Source organism: Saccoglossus kowalevskii, chromosome 19 (genome assembly GCF_978046115.1).
Source record: "Saccoglossus kowalevskii chromosome 19, keSacKowa6.1, whole genome shotgun sequence".
NCBI classification, from domain to species: Eukaryota; Metazoa; Hemichordata; class Enteropneusta; family Harrimaniidae; genus Saccoglossus; species Saccoglossus kowalevskii.
Genome location: NC_140659.1, coordinates 27288849 through 27315420, shown reverse-complemented (window position 1 = coordinate 27315420; position 26572 = coordinate 27288849). Strand labels below are relative to the sequence as shown.

Sequence of the window (26572 nt, the reverse complement as noted above, 5' to 3'; positions counted from 1 at the left end):
TTACCAGGATATTCACAAATGTAAGACTTTGCATCTAAACAGTTGACATCATCAAAGTTCCACTGAGGCTCGTTTTGTGGACAATTCCTTAAAAAAAACATTCCCAATACATAAACATGTGTGTAATTATTAAGATAAGGTTCAGGGGTGGATAACAAGAGACGCACTGGTGTACACTATAACCTTGGAGGTAGAAAAGAGATCTCTTTTCTACCTCCAAAGAGATCTCTTTTCTACCTCCATGCTATAACAGATGACTTTATTGAAACTCCTGCCGTGATGTGTCAAAGCACCCACTTATATACACAAGTTTACATTCCTTGCATTTTGGCGGAAAGTGACTTTGGCCTTGTACATGATTGGGTAATAGGGAGACGAGCTGATAGGTAAATAACTATTAATGAGGTTGTTTTATTGGCTAAAATTAACGTACTATGATTGGCTAAATTATTTGTAAGCAGAATCCTAAATCGACATCAAGCTCGGCTAGTTATATTTCCGATAAAACACACATAATAAAAAATTACATATACATTACGTATGACGAGTGTTTACTAAACAGTCTACACATGTAAACGCCAATTCTCTAATATGACTGTTTAGGGAAAAATGTTTTTAATGCAAAATATACTGCATAGTTTATTAAAACACAATGTGACACCAACAGACTCAACATACCCCACGGCTATAAAGTTTGCATATATTATTTTCTCATCTATTGAAATGGAGAAAAATAGCGCTTTGTTCGTATTTAGCCAGTTTAAAATTGGCCATTGTTATGAACACAGACCATTATGTAATGTATTGTGACTGTTGTAATCATGGCGTTGAAATAAATTCGATTTTAATCAAACATTTTTTTTTTAATTTATAAGTTTTTAATGGTAATCATTCATAATACATACAGTAAGCAGAATACACTGCGTACATATACAGACTAATATACAAGTGCATTCAAGACATAACAATTTGGTGGATTTTAATCCACTTATTACAGTGTGTTTCAATTTTGTCTTTGTTCACAGCAATGTTGTATTCAAGATGATAGTTATATTTGACTTGGTTCAGAAAAGTTGGAAAGTGGGGTTTTAGGTTTCTCATTTTCATAAGATAAATGTGTCTTTTAGCCAGAAGCAGTAAGTGGTTGTGCAACCTAGACAAAATCACTTCCCCAAATAAAATTTCACCAAGAGTTGGCACTTCCCTCATTACTAATGCATCTCTGAAACACATGAGCATTAATGCATCTTTGTATTACACAACAAGTCACCAAAAAGTCACAGTAAAGTAATAAATGTCACGATTTTGTATTCACGACAAACGCTATTAAACTCACCAGAGTTGTACGCAGTCCTGTTCATCGCTGTCAACATCGTTATTTGGTTGCGTGAAGTTGCCTCTACCAGCTTTCTGACACTGCCAACCTTCATAGCTTAGCGGCGAACCATCGACACATACAAAACTACCCTCCTCTGCGATGTCGTTGACACCAATCCAGTAACCATCACCTTTTGGTTTCGATAAATTTTCCTCCGAGTTTATGTATCGCCTGACCCTCTCATGGAGCTCATTAGATAGCACGTTCCCCAGAGAACCGCCATCTTCAACACAGCTATCTCTAGCATCTTCCCATGTAATTGGCAATGAGTTGAAAAATGTATAACACTTGCTACCCATAGGATCACACACACCTGTCCCAAACATACAAAATACCATAGTATTGCGGCAAAATGTTGGAATACATCATCGGTATATGCCTATATATCTCTCAAAACAAACAAATGACGATTGTGGGTGCATTTTACTTGCCGAATAAAACTTCATAAGTACAATTGTAACGTAGCAATATATTAGTGAAACATTGATTATTGCTGATTCAAACAACACACAATCTTGTTTGCTGCCCGTGTATGGATTTCAAGCACGTGATATGAATCGACCAGTAATAACGCACCGTTTTAGTAAACCTATTAGGTAAAAATTCTAACAACATTAACACTGGATCAGTCATTTTCATGAAACTTTTGCAGTCAATCCGTAAAGTCAGAAAGAAGGCAAGATCACTAAAAAACGCATAATAGCATTAATCATCCGTGTATGATGATTATTTAACATACATTTTGTTATACTGTATATTAGCTAAAACATATGTATAATTTCAACTACTGGAGAAAACGTGAAACTTACGATTGATATCATTGTCTACCTAGTAAAAGAAAAAAAGTGTTTACATATAGTATTGACCTGCCCACATCAAAGCAAATATCAAAGACGTTTCTTCTACTATGTACTAGATGGTTAAGTGCATAAGACCAATACAACGTTGCACCCAATGATCATATGCAATGCAAAGCTAGGCAAAATTCCCTGAGGGGTTTTAAACAAAAATCGCTCTAAAATCTAAAACTTCGTTAGCTAGTTGTAAAATATATTCAGCACGTCAACTGATATTCCTCCTGCTGTACGGAAAATATATTTAAAATGCTCTCTCATCATATGGTTGAAAAAAGAGTTGATCACAGTCATTCGCCCCACCGGTTAAGGTATTTGTAATATTAGTAGGACAACATACATGTGCGGCGAAATCGATACGAGGTAGTGTAGTATTAAAAGTACATGTACCCACATAATGGTTTTTTAAGTGGCTTTATCACACAAATACAGTCATATTTGTTTGGCTTTGTACTTACTTGGACCATAGAGTCAGTGACAGCATGTACGGGTATCATTATTACGTAAATGGCTAGAACAGATACGATGACATTAATCATGACTGATTGAATATAGAAACTGAAAGCAAAGCAAAATAGAATACAAGTCTTAAATACTAGTACGAACAATCACAACATCTTTACACCATACAAGTCGTCATGATGTTCCGAAACCATCCTTAGAGTGTGTAGGTACCCACTTCAATGTTTTATCAATATGTAATGTAATGTGTACATTTTCAACAGCTGATAACTCCAAAGAATACGTATTGCATTATTGCCCAATTTTTGTGTCAAATATCATGTTAAGGGATATATGAACTGATCCAATTCTGCATATAGTAACCATGGTATGGAGCGCCTTTGTAGCCTAATACGCTAGATGTTGTTGACACATTGACCAAGAACCACGCAGTGAGAGTTTTATTCCCAAATAAACGTAATACGGCACAAATTCAATTAATTTCCCATCATATCGCCACTGCTCTAAAACATTGGTTTTGTTACATTGGTTTTATCTAAATTAACTCTCAAATGATAATTATCACAATATGATTTTAACTTATTAAGTAATCTTTGCAATCCAATTGCCTTATTGGACATCAAATCAAACAACATTATCCACTAGAAGTACGTATGAATGAAGTTCTATGTGAAGATCATTTATAAAAATGAAAACAAAAACGAAGACAAAACACATCTTTGACACAACCCAACAGTTAAGGAAGTATATCAGGCCATCGCTTGTCATGACTTTACATGTAAATACATAGTTAAGAATGGAATACATTTTACCACTAAAATAGCTTTAACATGTTTGAAAAATAAAGCTACCCGGTAGACCTGTCGAATGCTTTTTCGAATTCGATAAAGGTACAATAAGAACGCCCCTTTTCAGTTGTAAGATATTTTGTACCAGTGTGTGAATATCTATGGTACTATACCCTGCCCTGAAATCCGCTTGTTCTTCCCTAATGAATTCAGTAATTTCACCCCGTTTAAATAGCCAATTGGATAATATTCTATTGAAAATTTTACTCAATATTGATAGTAATGTGATACCCCGATAATTACAAGTCTTATTCCTTGAACCATTCTCATGTACCAGGAATATAATAACCTGGCATCATTGCTTAGGAAAATTATTTGTATCGAAAATTTGTAAAATTCAGACGGTCAAGCATATTGCAATTCGACACAGTATTGCAGCCAAAGGTATTGTTATTCAATAGTCTAGTATAAAACAGTACGACCGACCGTTACTAGTCTGGTTCCATGATGTTATATAACTTTTTAAATAGTTTTTAGGTTACTACAATAACAAGTACAACTGTGTATATAGGTATTTGTAAAAAATATAACTGACACCAAATATATCTTGTGTTGTTTTTTTGTTTTAAAACATTTTATTGAGTCATCTTATAAGGTTTACAAGTGTAAAAATACATGAAAGTTGGTACTGTAAACATTACAATGGTTTGAATACAAGATTACAATATTCAGTCTTTAGTGGTTTTGTCGGTATCCATAAGTTGTAATCTCCCCCACTTTTTATCGTGTTTACTCATTTTCCCTTTTCTTTTTGCAGTGTAACATTCAATCATTTCAATTCCTTGAACAAATGTCTTAAAGTTGACAAAATTTGGTCTTTTTGTTGACACCTACATACATAGATAAATCTCTTGGCCAACAGAATCAAAAAATGTTGTAACATAGGACGAAGGCAATCACCTAATATGATGAATTCAGAGTCTAATGACCCTGGAGCTCCAACATGTTTTCCCCATCCTTCAATGAATTTTGTCCAGAATGCATTGACGTGAACACAGTGGTAGAACAAGTGAAGAAGAGTTTCATCTGGCCCAAAATGTGCATGAACATGATTCAATTCTTGGGGGGGGGGCACCCTATAGAGTATTGTGTTTGTAACCAGGATATTGAGAAAATTTCTACTGAAATTTTGAATCAATGGTCGGTTTGAATGGTGACCAGGGAATATATATGAATTAAATGCTTTTATAAAGAACATTTCCGATCGTGGGGAAATGAAGTAATATTTTACAATACCCCGGGTAATTGGTATAATTTTGCACTGACTCAGTTGACAATGCACTCCAATAAATTTTATTCCTATCTCAGTATTCTCATCATTGGTCCTTGTAAATTTTGACATATAATAATAACAACCTTTATTGATATCGTATCCCCTCTGGGATCTAGATTAGAATACAATAAGGATATAAGGAACAACATATATATCAACATTTTGTTTCCAGCTAGGTGGTATCGCTGCAATTATTCCATACCATTTCAGATAGCAGTGACGGGCCACCCCTCTCGACAAGATCCCCTCCCATTGTAAGACTTGACCATGTTCATTAAAAGATGCCCAACATACTGAATGAAATCCAGCTTCAAAAATAGTTGTTAAAAATACTTTTACCCCCTTGAAGAATATTATAAATATTCCAGATAGCTTGGTTGAGGAAATGCTCCTCGTCTTTGCTTTCCCCAACCACAGAAACCCAGGCTTGAATCATTCTAAGGTGAAAGTTTTATTTTATTTTTAATTTAAAATTGGGTCTCAATAGAGATTTGACTCCACCAATACTGTGCAATTTCCTACTTAAAAACCATTTCCATGGATGGGTATTGTTGTCGCGGTAACGCCTCAGCCAGTTTATACCTTGGGCCTTAACTATAGCAAAAATGTCGGACATGCCTAGCCCACCTTCTCCTACTTCCCCAACTATGGTTTTCCGTGCAACCCGATCCTTCCCATTCCACAGAAATTTAAATAACAATTGTTAATTTCTTTTAGGATTCTATTAGGACAGGCTGTAAGATTTAGTACACATTGAAGCTTAGAAATTCCCATAGACTTGATAACCTGTACCTTTCCTAGGAGAGTTAGTTTTCTGAGTTTCCAAAATTGCAATGACATTCTGAGTTTCTCTATGGGCTCAGCAAAGTTCCTTTCAGTAGCTAGTTTTTTATCTTGGGAGAAATAAGCGAAATGAAAATACTAGCAAATGCATAAGCAAAACAACTTTTGAATTGCCAATGATTGAATCAGCCTTCTTATTCTGTCATGGGGATGGGGGTGGGGGGTGGGGGTGGGGGTGGGGGTCCAAAGATCGGACATACAAAAAACCTATGAAACAGGCACAAACTAAACTTTGAAACCTTTTGATTGTATTATCAAGTAAAAAACAACATATACCAATTAATGAGTACCCATGATGGAATTCAATCTAGTGTATATGCCAATATTGTCAAACAAAATAGAACACAGAAATAACAAGCAATAGTAACAATTACACTTACCTTTTTTATACGTGAAAATGTAGCCACAGCCGTACAGTGAAAAACCTTTTTGCAAAGTAACTAGACTTGATCAATAATTGAATTTATATTATTAGAATCTTTATTCATGTACATTTCACTCTTAAACATTTACCATACGTGTTTTCAATGTGCGTCATCATCACCTTGGTGATTTGAATATACAGTTATAAAAGCCAGGTTCAAACTAATTTTAATAACGTTTATAGATGGTTGACTTTTATATTCTATTGACAGCTTATTGTTTCTTACATTTATTTAAATGCTGAAATGTAAATAATTATCAAAGCATGCACTTTTATTGCTAATATATATTCCATTTTGTCAACTTGGTTCATAGACCAAACCGGAACATATTTAGTAGTATCTAATGTGACATACATAACTCATGATAATAATTACTTACAACTGATGTAATTCTCACACAAATATGATTTGGTGAGTTTAATGTTGAGAAAAATTTGAACATTCAATTTGATCTACGGTGTTTCGAAACATTTTTAACATTTGTAAAGTAACATGCATTATTCACATCCCCTTCTTGTTGTCTATTGATTTGTTTGTAGAGCTCGTAAAGCATGTCATACTGCAACCAAACGGAACAAAACTACTGCATCAAGTATATATTGTAACAAATTAGAAATCAACCAGTGCCTAGTGAAACGTCTGAATCTATCCTTCAATGATAGACTGTTAGTGTTATAACATCTTCCTGCATATCGCTTTAACCAGTAAATATAAGCACATTCATAAACCTTCAAACCTTTTTAATCGTAATTGAAGCTAGATCATATTTGAATATTTGAGGCTCAGTGTGCCTTCAAACTGATTTTGTAAAGATAATGAAATTACCTGAAATAAGTTGAGCCAGCTTGAGACTGCTGGGGTGGTGGGTTTATTTTGTTTATGAAATGTGAATTTCATTGCATTACAAGTTTGATAAGAATTTGTTTTCAAGATGTATGATATAGTGATATAATCTTTATGAATCAGTGTTGTGTCATTATGGCTTAGAGGGCACCTTGTTGAGGCTCCTTGATATCCGATTAAAATTGACTCCAAACATAAGTATCTTGTTTCAGGTCCTACACCATTACATTCTGTACAACCTCCGGAAGAAAGGTTATAATAACTGGTGCTGATACATTTTCCTGTATACTGGTAGGTTGATCCAATGCAAATGTTTTTATGGTATTGCAAGTGGACATCTACTCTATGGACTAAACACCCCTTCAGGATTGAATTCTCGTAACCAACCACCCTATTTACCCTTTTCAGGTATGAAGTCAAATGTTGACATCTCCAGGTGTTGGTTTTGTGCCTGGACAGAGTGTTGATTCATCCACAGTGAAGAAATCACTACACTCCTGTCAGCTTTATTTCCTTCTCAAGATTTGTCCTAGAAATAACAAGGTTTGCATAAAAGAATTTGAAGACCTCTGGAGCTTTGTATAACATAAAAATACACAATCTCAGGGCCCTACAAACCTGTGGTGTCACACAATGAAACAACCATTTTCTACGAGTTGGCAGTTTTGTAAATCAAACAGCACACCATTTTTAAAGCACGGGATAGTTTATTTAATAATAAACTGGACCCATTTGGAATGGGTAAACGTATATTTCAGTGGTGGGAAGCAAGGACAGAATAATAGAATGTTTCAATTAATAGAATATGGCAAGAGGAGGTCAGTACCATCTAGTTGCTGTGGAGCAGTGTTCATGTTTCATAGTAGCTACCGGGGGTACATGTATAACTGACTATTTCTGAGTTAGCAAGAGTGACTTGGACGGTAGAACATCTACCAACAGTGACAAAGCAGATACCATAATCAGATGTTTGAATCTAGTTTTTAAGCTGTAATGCGTGTTCATTTTCATGTTGAATTACTCAGATGAGCTGCTCTAAAACAAACACTTTCACCATGGCAAACACTGAATGGGTAAATGTATTTGGAATTTTGAAAGTACTGTAATACAGTAATCAATAATCATCAAAATATTCCAATATTATAATGTAATAGTCACAGCTATACAGTGCATATACATATTGGTATTTTAAATCCAAATATAACACCTTCCTTTAGATGGTTTAATGATTTTATCAAAAAAGGCCAACATATGTTTGTAAGTAAATTAAAGTATTTGTTAGCCCGAAATCAAACATGTTCAAGCTAATGTAAACTCATTCAGACATGATCTTCTTCAAAGAAAAAATAATCTAATTGAAAATCGTTCAATTTTTGTAACAAAGTATTAAAATATGATGTATAGAAAGTATTAAAATATGCTAACCATCAGTTAAAAAACATATGCCCAAATAATACATTTTTGTTATATTTATATTTACCATGAATTAACGTTGTATGGTAATTCTCAATGTGCGAGTATGGTGTATGGGTAAACGTAATGTTCTTTATAATTTACTTCTTACAATCTTATTTGCTTAATTAAAGGAGATGTCTGAGCAAACAATCGAACGCTCTCAGATGAAAGAGCTCCACAAATTTAAGAGAATGCAATTTACATTGTTATACTACTTTTCATTATCCAGATACTAGTATTAAACTTTTCATCATTATTAAGTAGTCTACAAACTTGATTTTCTAACAAAGAATCATGGGTACAGTATGACATCATGGCCACTGTTGTGTAAATTATTACTGAATAAAATAAAATTCTGGTAGTTATAGCAATTTGAATCAAAGAAAGCTTAGAAAGAACTCCCATGTGCTGAGAGTATTGGAGACACATTAAATATAATTTGAAATTACTTAGCTGAAAACTAATTATGCAAATCAGAAAATTAACATGAACAGATTTGATTGTAAAACTAATGAGGTCTGCGCAATGTAACAAAAACTCTATGTACCAAGTTTAATTGAAATGTGATTAGAACCAAAAAATTATGAATTATTATGCTAATTGGGGAAATAATATGAACAGAGTTTGACCCCAAACTAATTAGGTTTGTACATTGTCCTAGAGCATCTTTGTACTAAGTTTCATTAAAATGGAAATTAGTACTTTAGATATCAGTGTGAAAGCTTAAAATTGGTTAATTATGCAAATTGGGTAATTAATATGTACAGATTTTAACCCACAATTATCCAGGCCTGTCTATTGTCCTACAGCATCCATGTATAAACATTCATTGATATGTGATGATTACCGTAAAAACCCGCAAATAAGCGCCACCCTCAATTAAGAGCCACTCAGTGAAAATTTGTTACATTTGACCCTCCATTAAGAGCCACCAAGAGTTGAGTGGTTTTGTCAATAAGAACCCAGAAATAAGTGCCAGCCACCCGGTTGTTTACAATCAGGCAGACACAAGCTTGTCGTGCCTCACTTCCACCTGCATTGTTTATTGCCCCACAGAAGGTGTGAGACAAATAAAGATTATCCCCATAACTTGCCTGATGTCCTGTGTAATTGAGAACGGAAGAATGATAGACGAAAGAAATGCACTGAGAGCGTGAATGTGACTGTCAACTTGTCCATTTTATATTTCTGACACACAATCGACTAATTCACAAACTATTCATAGTAACTACTAGTATGTTTTTTGCCGAAACACCGAAGGACACGTTGAGATATTCATTGTCAATGTTGTCTTTATAACCAAGTAAAGAACGTCACGATTTTAGAACGCCTTTATCGGAAAATCGGAGGTATCGAAAATACATTCTCACAGACGGACCGGCACAGGAAGTCAGCAGAAAACAAAAGATGTTTTCCTTAGCGTGGAGGGAATTTGGTTAGCGTGGGGGAAAACAGAGGTGTTAATCCGGTCATGGCAACGTTTGAGGGATCGTGACGTAGCTCCGACTGTGAGAATGTAATGATTACGCAGCCCACTCTCGCTGATCGTGATTTTGGGTTATTTTTTGCATTTTATTTGAGACGTTCGTTTTTGGATGATTCGAGACAAAATGTTCAGGGAAGTAACAAAATAACTGGCATTAGTTTGGAGAGGACTCTCTTGCCGAAAATAATCAAAATTGAAGTCGAATGGATTAGTTCCACAAACTTGTGCGATCAACTTGTCTTACAGCAAAGTGAAGTCTACGTGACCCGCCTGACCCAAATATTTAAATTAGCTATTTGTGAGAATTGAAAATAATCTGAACTTGTACCAATCAGAAAATGCCTTGTAACAGGCCTGGGCTTTCGTGAATGATTTCGTCTCTCCGATTGGTCACAGGAAATTATTTTTAATACATGTAATTGTTACTTTCTCGGTATCGTTTCGTATTTGGTTATATAGGGGTGGGGCTATAGTTTGACCCTGTTGGCGTGGACTGTGAAGTACGTGAATATCATTATAAGCTGGCTTGATTATGAAACAGGAAATATAAACCAAAGCTGTACTGTCAGACGTCTAGCGCAATTAAAACAATGCCCAAGTACCCAAGCTGTACAAATCCATAGAAAAAACGTGTTTTTATTTATTGTTTTTGCCATAAATACAAGTGATTGGGCATCATTTTTATCATTCGTTCCATGCTTCCTTTGCAAGTATGTCCTCTCCTGTCGCTACTGGTCAGATCAATTCTATCCGAAACTATTTTATATTGTCACCAAATCAACCACCACGCCAGCCACAGCCACGCAAGTTATTCCCAGTTTTCAAGAAAAAAGTTTGCCGTACCAAACTTGGTAAACAATTGTACAAGTGATTCGAGTGTTGGGTCAGACACTGAGAGTGCTACCAAATCCGACTTCAGGCATCGCTACGCATTGTCAGTGAAACGTGACTTCAGGCATTGCTACACATTGTCGATGAAACGTCGAATCGTCGTATTTATTTGACATTTGTTATTCCCATAACAGTATTTTTACAGAATAAATTAATTGCAATGATACATCATTAATAATTACTTGTCTGTTTTGGTTGTGTGTGTGTTTGCCTATCCCCTTCCCTATTTCACAATGAAAAACCGAAAATTGACTAATCATTATGCAAATTAGGTAATTAGTATCCACGGATTATTACCAAAAACTAATCAAAACCTAGCATTAGTTCAGAAAATCTATGTACCAAGTTTCATCAAAATCCAATGAGTGGTTGTTTAGATATCAGTGGAACAGTCATGGAACCACTAAAAAATAGCTAATTATCATGCAAATTAGGTAATTAATATGCACGGATTTTTACCAAAAACTAATCAAATCTGCGCATATGTTCAGAGCATCTATGTACCAAGTTTCATCAAAATCCAATGAGTGGTTCTTTAGATATCAGTGGAACAGTCATAAAACAGCTAAAAATTAGCTAATTTTCATGCAAATTAGGTAATTAACGAGCATGGATTTTAACCAAAACCTAATCAAAATCTAGCATTAGTTCAGAGCATCTATGTACCAAGTTTCATCAAAATCCAATGAGTGGTTCTTTAGATATCAGTGGAACAGTGATAGAACAGCTAAAAAATAGCTAATTATCATGCAAATTAGGTAATTAACGAGCATGGATTTTTACCAAAACCTAATCAAATCTGCGCATTGGCCCAGAGCATCTATGCACCAAGTTTCATCAAAAACCGATGTATGGTTCTTGAGATAGCAGTGGAACAGTCTAACACACATACACACATACACACACACAGACACACTGACTGCAAAGACTCCCATTTTGTGCTTCGCACATGGGAGTCAAAAATTACAATTAAGTATACGATTCAGTGCCATGATGGGTAAAACAATGAAATCATAGTTTTATGGTTGTCATGGCAACATTTCAAAAAGTGAAAATTGCTGCAGTCAAAGAACAGTAAGACAACATTTGTTGTTTTACTAGTTTAGGACTCCTTGTAAGCAAGTCGTTCTAACTACAAAATGTTGAAAAACAAGCCATGCATGGCACAGTCCCTGTTAGTTATCAAATTTAAGATATATAGTTTTGTTTATAATAATATAGCTGAAATATAACCATGTCAGGAATATGATTTTTAAACATTAAAATGATTGACATTTGTATCTGATCGTCAAACAAGTACTTGTCCATATTGAAAGATATTGCTCTGGAACAGCATTCAAAATCAGCCATTTTGAATGATGTATAACAAATATATAAAATTTAAATATAATAAGTCAAAGCATTTAAGAGATATGGCTCTAGAAGCCCAATCATTAAAACAAAATGGCCGCCAGTCAACCATCTGAAAAATAAAATGAGCATCAGGAACCTGTAATGTCTAATGTATGTACCAAGTTTGAACGAAATCCACCCATAAATGCTTGATATTTGATGATTTTTTAGCACAAAAACGACCACTATTCGGCCATTTTGAATAGGATTGTCAAACCAATATATCTGTTTATCTATGACATGATGTATAATGAATATTTAAAATTTGAACATAATCAGTGAAAGCAAGTCAGATATATGGCACGAGAACCACATTCATTAATACAAAATGGCCGCCAGTCAGCCATTTTGAATCTTATCTGAAAAACAAAATTATTTGCATCAAGGTCCCATAATGTATAATGTATATACCAAGTTTGAACAAAATCCATCTGTAAACAGCCGAGAAATGATTGATTTTTAGGATTTTTTAGCACAAAAATGGCTGCCATTTGGCCATCTTGAATCAGATCGTAAAATAAAATGATGTGCATCAAGGTCCTATAATGTTTAATGTATATACCAATGTTTATACCAAGTTTGAACAAAATCCATCTGTAAAGATTAGGATTTTTTAGCACAAAAATGGCCGCCATTCGGCAATCCTGAATCAGATTGTGAAACAAATTGACGTGCATATGTATAATATCATGTATGATGTATGTGTGAAGTTTGATTGTGATTTGGTCCAGGCATTTCTAAGATACAGGTCCGGACGCACGCACAGACGCACGCACGGACGGACACACGGAGGTCAAAACATAAGTCCTCATTTTCGAACTGCGTCCGAACGGGGACTAAAAATGTTTTATTTGAACAGAGCTTAGTGCCATTCATCAACTAGCGATATTTGTTATGTTTACTGAAAACTGAAAATCATTTTTTCCTCAGTATTGATCATGCTGGTTTATAGATTGATTCAATCCATTTGACTAAACTAAATATGAAATGGAAAAAGGCTGTAATATTCACAGATAGTGTCAGATTTTAAATTACACATAGTATGCCAGTGTAAAATTTAAAACCATTTGAACAAACTATTATGATGCCAAATAAACAGTCTGATAATTAATTAATTAATTAATTAATTAATTAATTAATTAATGGCATAAATTGATAAAACACACACATTATTTTACATTTGGTTATTAACAGTCTGATAATTAATTAATGGCATAAATTGATAAAACACACACATTATTTTACATTTGGTCAAACTGCTGCAAAGATATGTAAAGAGCATACTAAAACAAATTAGGTAATTGAAATGGACAGATTAATGACAAACAATTTCAGTCATGCAACTACCAAAACGGTATGCATATATCAACATTTAATCCATCTGCTGTTAAGTTATTTGAATAAAAACATGCTGGAAATAATTATTTAGTAGGCAAAAATGCAACATGAATAAACTACCAAAAATGATTTGGTATGAAATAATTTAAAAAATTTTTATTTCAGAGACATTTCATTTTGCACTAGGATTTCTAGAAATGTGGGTTTCTCATGCAATTTTGTAACTATATCGCAATGAATGTGACTTATTTATCTGAGATAAATCATACAATTACATACTGTAAAATACTTTATTTTAGCTGGAATAAATTTTCGCTGAAAAGACTTTTTGGATGTTTTGTATGGAGTTTATTTTCACTGATTTTTAACAATTATTTTACAATACCGTAAAATCTGTATTAGAAGCCGCATCCCTAATAGAAGTCGCACCCATTCTTTTTAAACAATTGGGAACCAAAAAATCATCATTTCTCATATGTGTAGATGCTCTAATAGAAGCCGCACCCCCTCTATTGGATTGTACCATTTTAATAGAAGCCGCGGTTTCTAATACAGATTTTACAGTACTCCAATCTCATGAATCCTTGACATAACTCATAAATCTTGATCAACACTTTTGAGTTTTATCAAAATCTTTCAGAGAAACTACCGGTAATTAAGAGGCACGAAACTGTTTTTTGGGTATAGACCAGGGGTAAAGACAACTGTTGACAATGTTGTGAACAGATTCATTCCACTCCACACACAGATTGAAGAAGATGAATAAGAAGGAAGACTGAATCAAATTATAACCATTTATATATAACAACATCGTCCACAGCCTGGACTTCAATTTTAACAATGCACTTGTACCAGTGTGATAATAATGACTCTGCATAACCAACAAGAAAATAATATTGATTTGGACGAACATTTCGGTTTAAAAGTAAACATATATTAATTTGATTTGCACGTCTTTTAATTATAGTATCTGCAGCTAGGCAGTTGTGAAATGTTCCAACAATAAATTTCCTGATAAACATGTCTTCCACTGCTCGTTCCGGAGCACCTTCTTCGTCTTCTAAGTTTGCTGGAAGTAAAAATACACAAATTAAAGAAGTCACTGTGAAATACTTTAAATTATTTTTAGCTGGAATTAATTTTCGCTGAAAAGGCATTTTGGGTGTTTTGTATGGAATTTATTTTCACTGATTTTTGACAAGTTGAATGTGAAATATAGGGCAAAAAGTATATTCTCTGGATTTATTTTCACGGAATCATCCCTTCAGCGAAAATACATTTCAAGCGAAAATAAGGTATTCTACAGTACATGTATCAGTAGTTGCTATATGTTGTCCACAATTTTTATAAAAATTAATCTCAAACATTTGTAGAATTCAGTAATCCAGTTTCCATTAAATTGATCTACTGCCTGCTTAGTACATGTACTCAATGATCAAATAATTTTTTATTTAATAGAATTCAGACACAAATTATAGATGAGATCTTGTTGGAAGAAAGAGAGCCACAAGATATATTTTTAACCCTAAAATAATGTTCCTTTTGTTCCTGTCATTTTATCCACTGCTCCTAAATCCATGCTTACATTTACTAGAGATGTTCAGTTCTATTTTAATTGTGATTTAGTGAACATAAATAACATTATTATACATCTGTCACTGTATTGTCATAAGTTACAGCGTGACGTAATTTTGTGGTATTTTACTGGGTATTTTCATCCTACGACATAAAGAAATTCAGATTCCAAATATGGAATTATTACAAGCCTAAACGTCCTCTAATAATAAAAACATACATGGCTGCCACTAGGGTTTGACCGGACTCCACAGAAAGAATTTCCCTGATTCTGTTCTAAACTTTTTGGATTTTGGCATTGCCATGATGTATCCTTGGAAGGAAAAGATGTATAATAATGTTATTACGAGGATACCTCAAAGTATGCACTCAAACAGTACGCCGTCGCATCGACCTCTGCTGCACGTCAGCCGCTGTACTGTCTTTGTGCATACTTTGAGGTATCCTCGTAATAACCTCATAGCATCCTACATTTACTCAGTGGAATCACCAATAGAAGTGCACATAATTCCAAAAATGCTTTCATTGTATACTGTATCATTAAAATATATTGCAACAGACACACATTCCATTTAGGTGTGGGCTACTACATTTGTAACAAGGCAAACTCAGTACCTGTATTCCAAGATTTCCATGATTTTGTCACTCCAGCTAAATGAGGTGGGTTAGCTTGTTCATATGTAATTGGTTTGTCTCCTTTGCTGACTTTCACCCGCCCAGCTTTATAACATGATGCACTGGTTTGCAAACATCGATGATCATGTCTCAGAAACGGGTTACTACTCAACCTTAGTTGCAGAATCTGCGATGAACAGAATAGGATAGCTCAGAAAACCTCAAAATTGTTCAGTGGTTTGTAATCAAATTAAGACAATATTATTTTTATGACTCTGATTATTGGGACAATTATTGTCATCAATAAATTAACAGACTAACATAAAAATAAATTACTAAATAAATATGGAAGAGGTTGTAGACAACTACAGGTAAAAAGTCTTGTGTTTACCTGGTATTGAGTATTAACATAATATTTTATATTATTCAAAAAACACCAAAAAATAAACAAGAGACTGTATGCAAGTCTAATGTTATTGCTACAAATAGATAGCAACTTTTATCATGGATGTAGACATGTTATAAATAAAGCAGCCGGGAAAACAAAAATACTGAAGCAGACTGAGAATCTGCTGCCACTAGGTGGCGCTGTATACTGGTGGCTAAAACAGAGAAAACTGAACAGGCAAATCTACATATGTGCAGCAGTTAACCAAATTTATACTGAAAACAAATTTAACACAATGAATCTTACAACAAACTTGTCTACACTTTGGGAACTTTGTCTATGATTATGATAAATAAATAATCCTAATTCTTCAATTGTTTGTCATATTTTATATATTTTATTGCATCTTTCCAAACGAGTGACTCCCTGTATAACTGAGTGATAGGCACTATGCAGGCAGTCACACTTGTCTGCGATAAAATCCCGGGTGAAATCACACTCGTTTGGAAAGATGAAACAAAATATATTCTCATTATTAGTTTAAGTCAACTAAATTATAATGCAATACTATATATGGTGAAACAAATAAAAATAAAACAAGCAGCCTATCGACTGAGATAGCTCCGCTGTTAGCAATGCACATTCCAATTAAAGAACTGAAGACATCATTAGAAAATGAACAATATGTATAGTATCAAAGCAATCGGACTTGCAGTTTTTAACAAGAAGTCGAAAATATCACTTTCTACCAAAAATGACAAAAATATTCACCAAAATTAAAGAATTGAAGATATCATTACAAAATGAACAAATCTGAGAGAGGTCCACATGTAGTACCTATATATGTAATATCAAAGCAATCGGACTTACAGTTTTTAACAAGACGACGAAAATATGACTTTTTATCAAAGATGACAAAAATATTCACCAAAATTAGAGAATTGAAGATATCATCACAAAATGAACAAATCTGGGAAAGGTCTACATGTAGTATCTATATATGTAATATCGAAGCAATTGAACTATTGGTTTTTAGCAAGAAGTCGAAAATATCACTTTTTTACCAAAAATTACAAAAATATTCACCAAAATTAGAAAATTGAAGATATCATCACGAAATGAACAAATCTGAGAGAGGTCCACATGTAGTACCTATATATATGTAATATCAAAGCAATCAGACTTACAGTTTTTAACAAGAATACGAACATATGACTTTTTATCAAAAATGACAAAAATATTCACCAAAATTAGAGAATTGAAGATATCATCACGAAATGTGTCGGAGTAATTTCTGAATCATTTATCTGTGAAGCATTGTAATTGAAACATGCAATATTTGTTAATCGCTTTATTCATTACGTTTTATACAAGTTCAATAATACTGTATTCTGACTTATACTTTGTTGCAAAATACGGATTCTGAAGTGAGACGACGACATGAATGCGAACGTGGTAGAAACCACCGCAGGATGTTCTTTTGTTTCAATTTTTATATTCATCCAATTAGAAGTTTTCCCACTAATTTTCTTACACGGTCAAGAGTTTATCGATGTTTATCAAGGGCATACTGCCAATTCTGTATCATTCTTACAATTTGTGTTATATCGTTGATATCCAGTTGTAAGTCTCCGGATTGCCAGCGGGTTTTCCGTTAGTGAATAAATTCTGAGTTTTACATTTAAGTCGTTCTTCTGTGGTGATTGGTGCTGATTGTGTAGCAGATAATTTTGCATACTATATTTCGTTACATTTGATTTCCATATCCGCAACGTATCGTCCCCCACAAAATGAACAAATCTGGGAAAGGTCTACATGTAGTATCTATATATGTAATATCAAAGCAATTGAACTATTGGTTTTTAGCAAGAAGTCGAAAATATAACTTTTTTACCAAAAATTACAAAAATTAGAAAATTGAAGATATCATCACGAAATGAACAAATCTGAGAGAGGTCCACATGTAGTACCTATATATGTAGTATCAAAGCAATTGGACTTGCGGATTTTAACAAGAAGTCGAAAATATCACTTTTTAACAAAATGACAAAAATATTCAACAAAATTAGAGAATTAAAGATATGTTTCAACATGAAATGAACAAACCTAAGAGAGGTCTACCCAAGGTACATATACACCAAGTATCAAAGCATTCAGGCTTGTAGTTTTCAAGAAGAAGTCGAAAAAGTAAAACATTGACACGGACGACGGACGACGACGGACAATCACTCATATGATAAGCTCCGCTCGACAAAGTCGACAGCGGAGCTAAAAATATCTGCGCATAGTGTAGTCTAAGAGATCGAATATCGGAATAACGTATGAGCTGTGTTACACTGTTATCGACTGCACACGATGGCATTGCTAAATTATTGAAGTATACAGTTTATTACCCCGCATTTTCATTATCAATCAGTGTTGTGTAGATGTGACAAAACCCGACGATATCGAAAACTACTAGATTCTCGAACATGGACATATTTGTGTTTTCAGACTTACCCGTTTCGTGATCATCCTTGTGGTCGCCGCCATCTTTTCGTCGCATTGGCTCATGGGTAAAAGGGGACGACCAGTGTGGTATTAAACGCGGTTAGTGAAAAAGAATATACGCAATATATTGCAGATAGATACACTAATACACAAAACTTGACACGATAGCCTATAAAATGCAGTTTCAATGAAAGTACCCCCCGCATTAATAAATGAGTAATCCCTCACCCAAGTTGTCTGTCACTTCCGGATATTACTTCCGGGTTCCTTGAAGTTAAAACTTTTCATCGAAGAAAACGCCAAACAACACGTTGACGGCTATCTTTATCATGTGGAAGTACATCTATCTATTGTTATTGAATCTAGGTGAGTTGAAAAGCCAGACAGATGAAGCATATCTGGCAAAACCAATCGGAAACCAGTTTTCATCTAATATAAAAACTTATCCTATTGTGCTTTGGTGGACTGAGAAGATATTTCCGCATTTTCAAGGTGATACCGATGTCATCAATTGTCCCAAAGGATCGTGTGTGACAACAACCAACAAAAAATTGCTGACAAATCCACGGACCAGAGGAATACTGTTTTACGGAACTGACTTCCGAGCTTATGAAGCACCACTTCCCAGGATGCCTCAGCACGAATGGGCTTTGTTCCATGAGGAATCTCCAATGAATAATTACATCCTATCCCATAATACTATGATTAGGATGTTCAATCACACTGCCACGTTTCGTCGGGAATCAGATTTTCCGCTGACTTCTCATCCGATACCGTCCTTACAATATTTAACGCAGAGGAAAAGTGTACCCCTACAAGAAAAAAATTTGTTGCGACAAGACGGGGCCTATGCTGCTGTGTTGTATGTGCAGTCTCATTGTGGAATCGCTTCAGACAGGGATCGCTATATAACAGAATTGATGAAATACATTCCCATTGATTCGTATGGGAAATGCTTAAATAACAAAGACCTTCCAGCTGATTTACAAGATACCATGACGATGGACCATCCTGATTTTTTAAAACTCATCTCTGGATATAAGTTTCATCTTGCATTCGAGAATGCGATTTGCGGTGATTATATGACAGAAAAACTCTTCCGAACTCTGCACGTTGGCTCTGTACCCATATATCGTGGATCAGCAAAAGCTCGAGACTGGATGCCAAGTAACAAATCGATTATAATGGTGGATGATTTCAAAACCCCAGAAAAACTTGCAAATTATATTAAAATGTTAGATGAAAATGATGAACTATATTCGGAATATTTACAATATAAAGATGACGGCATCAATAATGAGTTTTTAATTAATCACATATCAAAACGAACATGGGGAATTAACGTTGTTGGTAAAGATGACTTCATAACTGGATTTGAATGCTATGTATGTGATCGTGTAATTGAGAGAATCAACAACCAAACGCTTCCACCTCGAATTGCAAGTTACGCGCACATGGGTTGTCCAGAACCAGATGTATCGTATGGCAGTAGAGATGACGTTCCAATGTCAGATGAGTAAGTCATCAGAATTTATCACATCATGCACAAACAATGTGATAAACACATGTGATATTTTCGATATCACGTCCCCAATATCACACACTTTATCAGCAATTTCATCGGCCCTTGTACACAATTTGAGAATGTGACTTCACCGACTGACAATCTTCTAGGCCAAAACATGGCTCGTTTGCAGACTAAAAAATATATTTTGGTAAATTAAATGTTTCTGTTATATATCGATAATTTCTGACAACTGTGGTCATCGCTGTTACTAATTCTCCAAATCCCAAATTGGCAATGCACTGCATTCGTTTCTCAAGTTGCAACATTTGCCAATTTCTCATGAAATGTGTAAAACCACTGATAGAATTACTGCATGAAAGGTTGCCATATTCATACATGTATTGCAGCTTGTTTAATTAATTATGCACAATTTATCAGAGACAATAAATGAAAAAACTAAATTTTTTTTTCTCACACATTTATTGAAATGTTGCATACTATGAAATCTAAAGCACATGGGAAGTCAAATACTCTGTTCATTGGTCAGTTTATCTTATTAGCGATGAAAATATATTCAAAAATGTATTAAATACTATGGGCTGTAAATCTAAACCAAGTAAAATACTTTCTGTTCATTGGTCATTTTATACCAAAGACTTACCTTTCACAAAACAATCATGCGTAATTTGTTGGTAAATATTTTTTTTGTTTTTTTGTAACTTTCCCTGCAGAATATATTGTTTTCAAAAAATTCACTGAGCAGATTAGTTTTCAAATTCCACCATCTCCCTTCACACTTTCTAATAGTCATTACTTAATGGGTAATTATGTAAATTTTATCCAAATTTATTAAAAAAATCATAATAAAATGCAAATTATGTTTGTTAATTTTTACACGTTATCTCATTTCAGGTGGCGTATGTGGAAGGAAGATTTCTGGGGCCATATGGACCAAGCTCATGCCTTGCAGCATATGATGAATATTGGTGAAAAGGACTCCTCTAAGCTCTTTGACTACTTGGAAGAAATGATGCACAATAGAAGGCAGTGAAATAATTCAACAGAAATATTATTACACTGAAATATTATCTATTAATGGTGGAATGTGCCAGAATTTGTTGCAGAGCGCAGGGAAACATTGATCCAAATTTGGGCTGTATATTTTTATTGCTCAGATGATAATTAAATTTAACGCTCAAAAATATTACATCACTGCTTAAAATTTCTATCCAAACTTTTACTGCCATCTTGAACATGTGTTCTCTGTTTGGGGCAATGGTACAAGAGGCAATCCAACACACACTTCACTGAAAAATAACCCATATGTTCCTATTTAAAAGCATGTATCAAATTTGCATGAAATTACATTTTTTTTTTATATTTGCAAAAAAATATTAAAAAATTTGTATTTTTTAAAAATTTATTTGATTGAGTAGCGTGGAGTTGAATTATTTTATGCAATGCAACTATGTTCCACTGGATGTCACAAGTTGTGAATGAGCTACACTGCTGATCACCAATGGTTCTGTATCAATTTTTATTATTATTTATAAATTTAAATTCAAATGGGAAATTGTGATGTTAATACATTTTTGCACAGCTCTGCATCAGTCCCCTGATGAAAAAGAAAGTTATTTTTTTTCCTGAAATTTTTAAATTAACCACAACCATAGGCAATCTGATAAATTAATCATCAAATTTTTCCCATTTAGTTAAGAAGTGGAGAAAAGTCAACCAAAAAAAAATGATGTTCACTATAAAACAAAGGAATACCAGTTGTACATACTTGAGGGCGCTATTTTAATAACATCAGTCCTGTCCTAGAAACTTTATATTTTTACAAATTAGTAAATCATATATTTAAATTTATATTGCAATGATATTTTGATATTCTATTTTTACATTAAAAATGATTACAAAAATGTATCAGTATAAGAACAATATATTGCCATCAACATAGTGACTGGTTGGCTTTGCCTGGCATGGATTTTCTGTGAAAAAAGCTCAGTTGTAGACTTTTTCAGCTTCACAGTCATCACTGGTACATAGAAATGTTTCTTGGGTGGACTTCTCTGAGATTTAATAATTACGTGACGATATCTTCAATTCACAATTTTTGAATTTGTCAAAATATTGAAATTTTACTATTCAAAAGGGCATTTCTTCTTTTGGCAGAAAGTCAGTGACTGTCATTTAATCTCAAACATTAACAATATATACAATAGTATACTAGTGTCATCTTCTATTCAAATTGCAATGAACATTAATGTACAAATCTCATGTTGATTTCTAGTCTGGAGGAGAATTTCTATTGAAGTATCAAAGTATACGTCATTTGTTAAAGATGTAATGGAAGACAACATAATATTTTTACAATTTGTTTTAAGATACTGTATGTTGATGAATACACGTGATGACGTTGTTCATGCAGCACACACCAGAGTGTTTGATGAAATCTTCTAATACGCATATACGCAGACTGTTTTGTGGTATAGTATTTATTGCAAATACATAAAAGGTTTTTTTTTTATCACACTAATTCATTTGTAGTTTACAGTCAATCATAATTCTTCATCAACATGCAATATCAACAATATTTATAAAAAAAATGTTTTTGATCATATTGCATTTTTAAAGCTTTTAGCAAGGGAAATCATTCAACAGTAAAGTTATTTTCAAATGGTGGACATTAGCTTGTTGTTTTTGTAAGATATGGGGCCATATGATAACAATAATTTATATTGTTTACACAAAATTCCTGCATGGCCACTGCCCTTGTTAAATTAGACATGGAGTACTGGTACTATCAGATTTATTTGTGTGATATTTTATGCCCTCATACTCTAAAGTCTCTAAAGATAGATGCTTTAAATCCATTTGTATTGTACCAGTAATTGGGTCATTGTTGAACAGCAACACCTTCACCTCAAATTATCAACCGAATATTTAATTCTAGCTTTTTAACTTTTTGAAGAATTATAATATAAAGATATGGATCCCATACCACTAAAGTAGTTTAGAATTTCAGCAAGTACAAACAAGCTGCCTGTCGGCTGAGATAGCTCCGCTGTTAGCAATGCACATTTCAATTAAAGAACAGAAAGTATCATTAAAAAATGAACAATATGTATAGTATCAAAACAATCAGACTTGCGGTTTTCAACAAGATGTGGAAAAAATCACTTTTTACCAAAAATTACAAAAATACTCATCTAATTAGAGAATTAAAGATATCATCATGAAATGAACAAATCTGAGTTAGAACCACATGTAGTACCTATATATGTAATATCAAAGCAATTGGACTTGCGGTTTTCAACAAGAAGTCGAAAATATCACTTTTTACCAAAAATTACAAAAATATTCACCAAAATTAGAGAATTAAAGATATCATTACAAAATGAACAAATCTGAGAGAGGTCTACCCAAGGTACATATACACCAAGTATCAAAGCATTCAGGCTTGTAGTTTTCAAGAAGAAGTCGAAAAAGTAAAACATTTGACACGGACGACGACGGACAATCACTCATATGATAAGCTCCGCTCGACAAAGTCGACAGCAGAGCTAAAAAAAAGGACTTTAAACTAGATTTTTTCTGGGATAGTTGGAATGCATCAACAGATATTTAAAGTCTCTATAGCTATATCGTGCACATGCACACCAAAGAAGCATTCATAGAACTGCTAATTTTTTACGTTGATGTAGCATTGCAAGAAACCGGATGCAGCAGCACATAAAAATACTTACATTCTGCATTCATTTTAATAATGGAGGGGGGCAAGAGGGGTAGCTGATACAGTTTTACAGGAAATAAAAAGGGCTTTTTACAATTTACAAGGAAAACAAGCAGCCTGTCGGCTGAGATAGCTCCGCTGTTAGCAATGCATGTTTCAATTAAAGAACTGAAGACATCATTAGAAAATGAACAATATGTATAGTATCAAAGCAATCGGATATACAGTTTTTAACAAGAAGTCGAAAATATCACTTTCTATCAAAAATGACAAAAATATTCACCAAAATTAGAGAATTTAAGATATCATCACGAAATGAACAAATCTGAGAAAGTTCTACATGTAGTATCTATATATGTAATATCAAAGCAATTGAACTTTTGTTTTTTAACAAGAAGTCAAAAATATCACTTTTTACCAAAAATGACAAAAATATTCACCAAAATTAGAGAATTAAAGATATCATCACGAAATGAACAAACCTGAGAGAGGTCCACATGTAGTACCAATATATATAATATCAAAGCAATTGGACTTGCGGTTTTTAACAAGAAGTCGAAAATATCACTTTTTACCAAAAATTACAAAAATATTCACCAAAATTAGAGAATTGAAGATATCATCACGAAATGAACAAACCTGAGAGAGGTCCACATGTAGTACCAATATATATAATATCAAAGCAATTGGACTTGCGGTTTTTAACAAGAAGTCGAAAATATCACTTTTTACCAAAAATTACAAAAATATTCACCAAAATTAGAGAATTGAAGATATCATGAAATGAACCAATCTGAGAGAGGTACATATACACGAAGTATCAAAGCATTCAGGCTTGTAGTTTTCAAGAAGAAGTCGAAAAAGTAAAACATTGACACGGACGACAACGCCGGACAATCACTCGTATGATAAGCTCCGCTCGACAAAGTCGACAGCGGAGCTAAAAAGACATTTTTACAGTTTACAGTGAAAATTGAATTTTGCAGTGAATTGTGTCATCTAGTCATTTTACAGTTTCGAAAATGTAATTTCCCTGGATTATTCTTTACGACTTTTTTTATTTGGATGTAAATTCTTGTACGTACCGAGAAAAATGACACATTTTTACAGTGTACGAAAAAAATATTTGATTGATTACGTTGTACGTTTAGCCTGTGATTACAGAATTACGGAATTTATTTTTTCAATTTACGTTGTACGAACAAAAAAGTATTGCAATTACGTTGAACGAAAATAACCCTTGCCCCCCATTAATTGTTATGTTCTCCTAAGTTCACCATCAAGGGTGTGATTTCAGTTTGTGCCATGCTTTCAGGTAGCAATGCTTTCAGGTAGCTACTCTCTATTGGGACAGCTCATTAATACAGACGTTCCAGCATGCATTGACTTGGTCAAGATTCTCGGCATATGCCAAGAGCTGTAATGTAAACACCACTATTGTAGTATACACCATCCAAATAAAAACTTGCGTTTGTGCTTGCCACTAGGGGGGGGGGGCATTGGATTTTAAGGAAATCAATGTTTATCAACACATGCTTGCACAACAATTGCAAACACTGTTGAGTTGAAACATATATATAAGGCAGAATTTGATACGCTGAAAAAAAACCTGTCACTCTAAGATTGGTCTTTCTGTTAGGATTGGGTAGCCAATCAGGTACAATGTTACAAATAGTTTCGCACTGACTCCAAACACAGTTACTACAATTTTATATATAGGTTTCTGTGGTGGTTGTCATGCCAGGCATGTGGGTCTCACATGAACAAAGATGGCGATTTTGACTGTTGCACAGACCATGGAAGGTACTAACGGTACTAACAGTACTAACTAACTCGTTACTTGTGTAAACAATCGCAAACTATCATCGACATCAAAGATGAGCTAGACAATGTTCCTATCAGGATTAATTTGGGTTGAAACAAAAGGAAATAAACCAGTTAAGAGGCTTAAGTGGCCACTTGATAGGCGTCGTGGCTCCTTCCATGCACAGACCAAACAAACTGTACAAATTGGTACGTTACTAAGCTTTAACTAGGGTAGGTAATTTCTTTGATGATTGGAAGGCATCAAAGGAATCAACATTAGTAATTAGTGCATGTTGAGCTTTGATCAAAATTGTTGCTCATTGAATTGTGGGAAAATCAATGTTTATCAAAACAAATGTTGCACATGTGCGGCGTGACAACCACCCCCTTCAAATATGCACAATCTAGTTACTACATGTCTTGAACTACTTAGAATGGGCTTTTCAAGTTACTTGATACATAATCTAACATGTCGTGCACTCCGCAATGAACTCTTTGGGCTAGGGGAAAAAATGAAAAATGATTCTTTCAATGATTCTTGTCATGCAAAAACCCAACAAGAAGCTACATGTTTTTAACTGATTCCATGGTGATCAGAAACATGAATATTTTTTTTTCTCCATAATGTATTTTACACAAACTTTTTGTCTCCAGTGCATGTCACCCATGCAAACAATGGCGCAAAGACCAAAACATAGGTATGGGAGAGGTGTATAGTGACCCATTGTACATGCTGTTCAGTGACCATTGCAGTCGTGACTAAAAAAGCACATACTATTATTACCACAAAGTATACACAAAAACAGTATGGTAATTGTAATTACTGATGCTTAGTGAATCAAGCTTGTGTTTAAATGTGACATCATAACCCTTGAACACATCAATGTTGTGTCAATGTATGTGTTGTGCAAGTTTGAGTGAGAATAGTTCAAGTTCAATAACATCGTTTAACAAAACTTCAAGTGAA

The 26572-nt window shown here is 34.0% G+C and overlaps 2 protein-coding genes across 2 annotated transcripts; one reads left to right on the top strand and one right to left on the bottom strand.

Moving 5' to 3' along the window:
- Positions 1–14268: 14268 nt before the first annotated feature.
- LOC100369020 (small ribosomal subunit protein uS3mA-like) lies at positions 14269–18680 on the bottom strand. The gene is made up of 3 exons (XM_002733064.3): positions 18566–18680; positions 15679–15865; positions 14269–14557 (listed from the first exon to the last, which is right to left on the bottom strand). Exons 1-3 carry the CDS (start codon positions 18617–18619, stop codon positions 14274–14276), a joined length of 525 nt encoding a protein of 174 aa, XP_002733110.2. The 5' UTR covers positions 18620–18680; the 3' UTR covers positions 14269–14273.
- A 104-nt stretch (positions 18681–18784) lies between these two features.
- Positions 18785–21267, top strand: LOC100369169 (GDP-fucose protein O-fucosyltransferase 4-like). The gene is made up of 2 exons (XM_002733065.4): positions 18785–20072; positions 20976–21267. Exons 1-2 carry the CDS (start codon positions 18886–18888, stop codon positions 21112–21114), a joined length of 1326 nt encoding a protein of 441 aa, XP_002733111.2. The 5' UTR covers positions 18785–18885; the 3' UTR covers positions 21115–21267.
- Positions 21268–26572: the final 5305 nt, after the last annotated feature.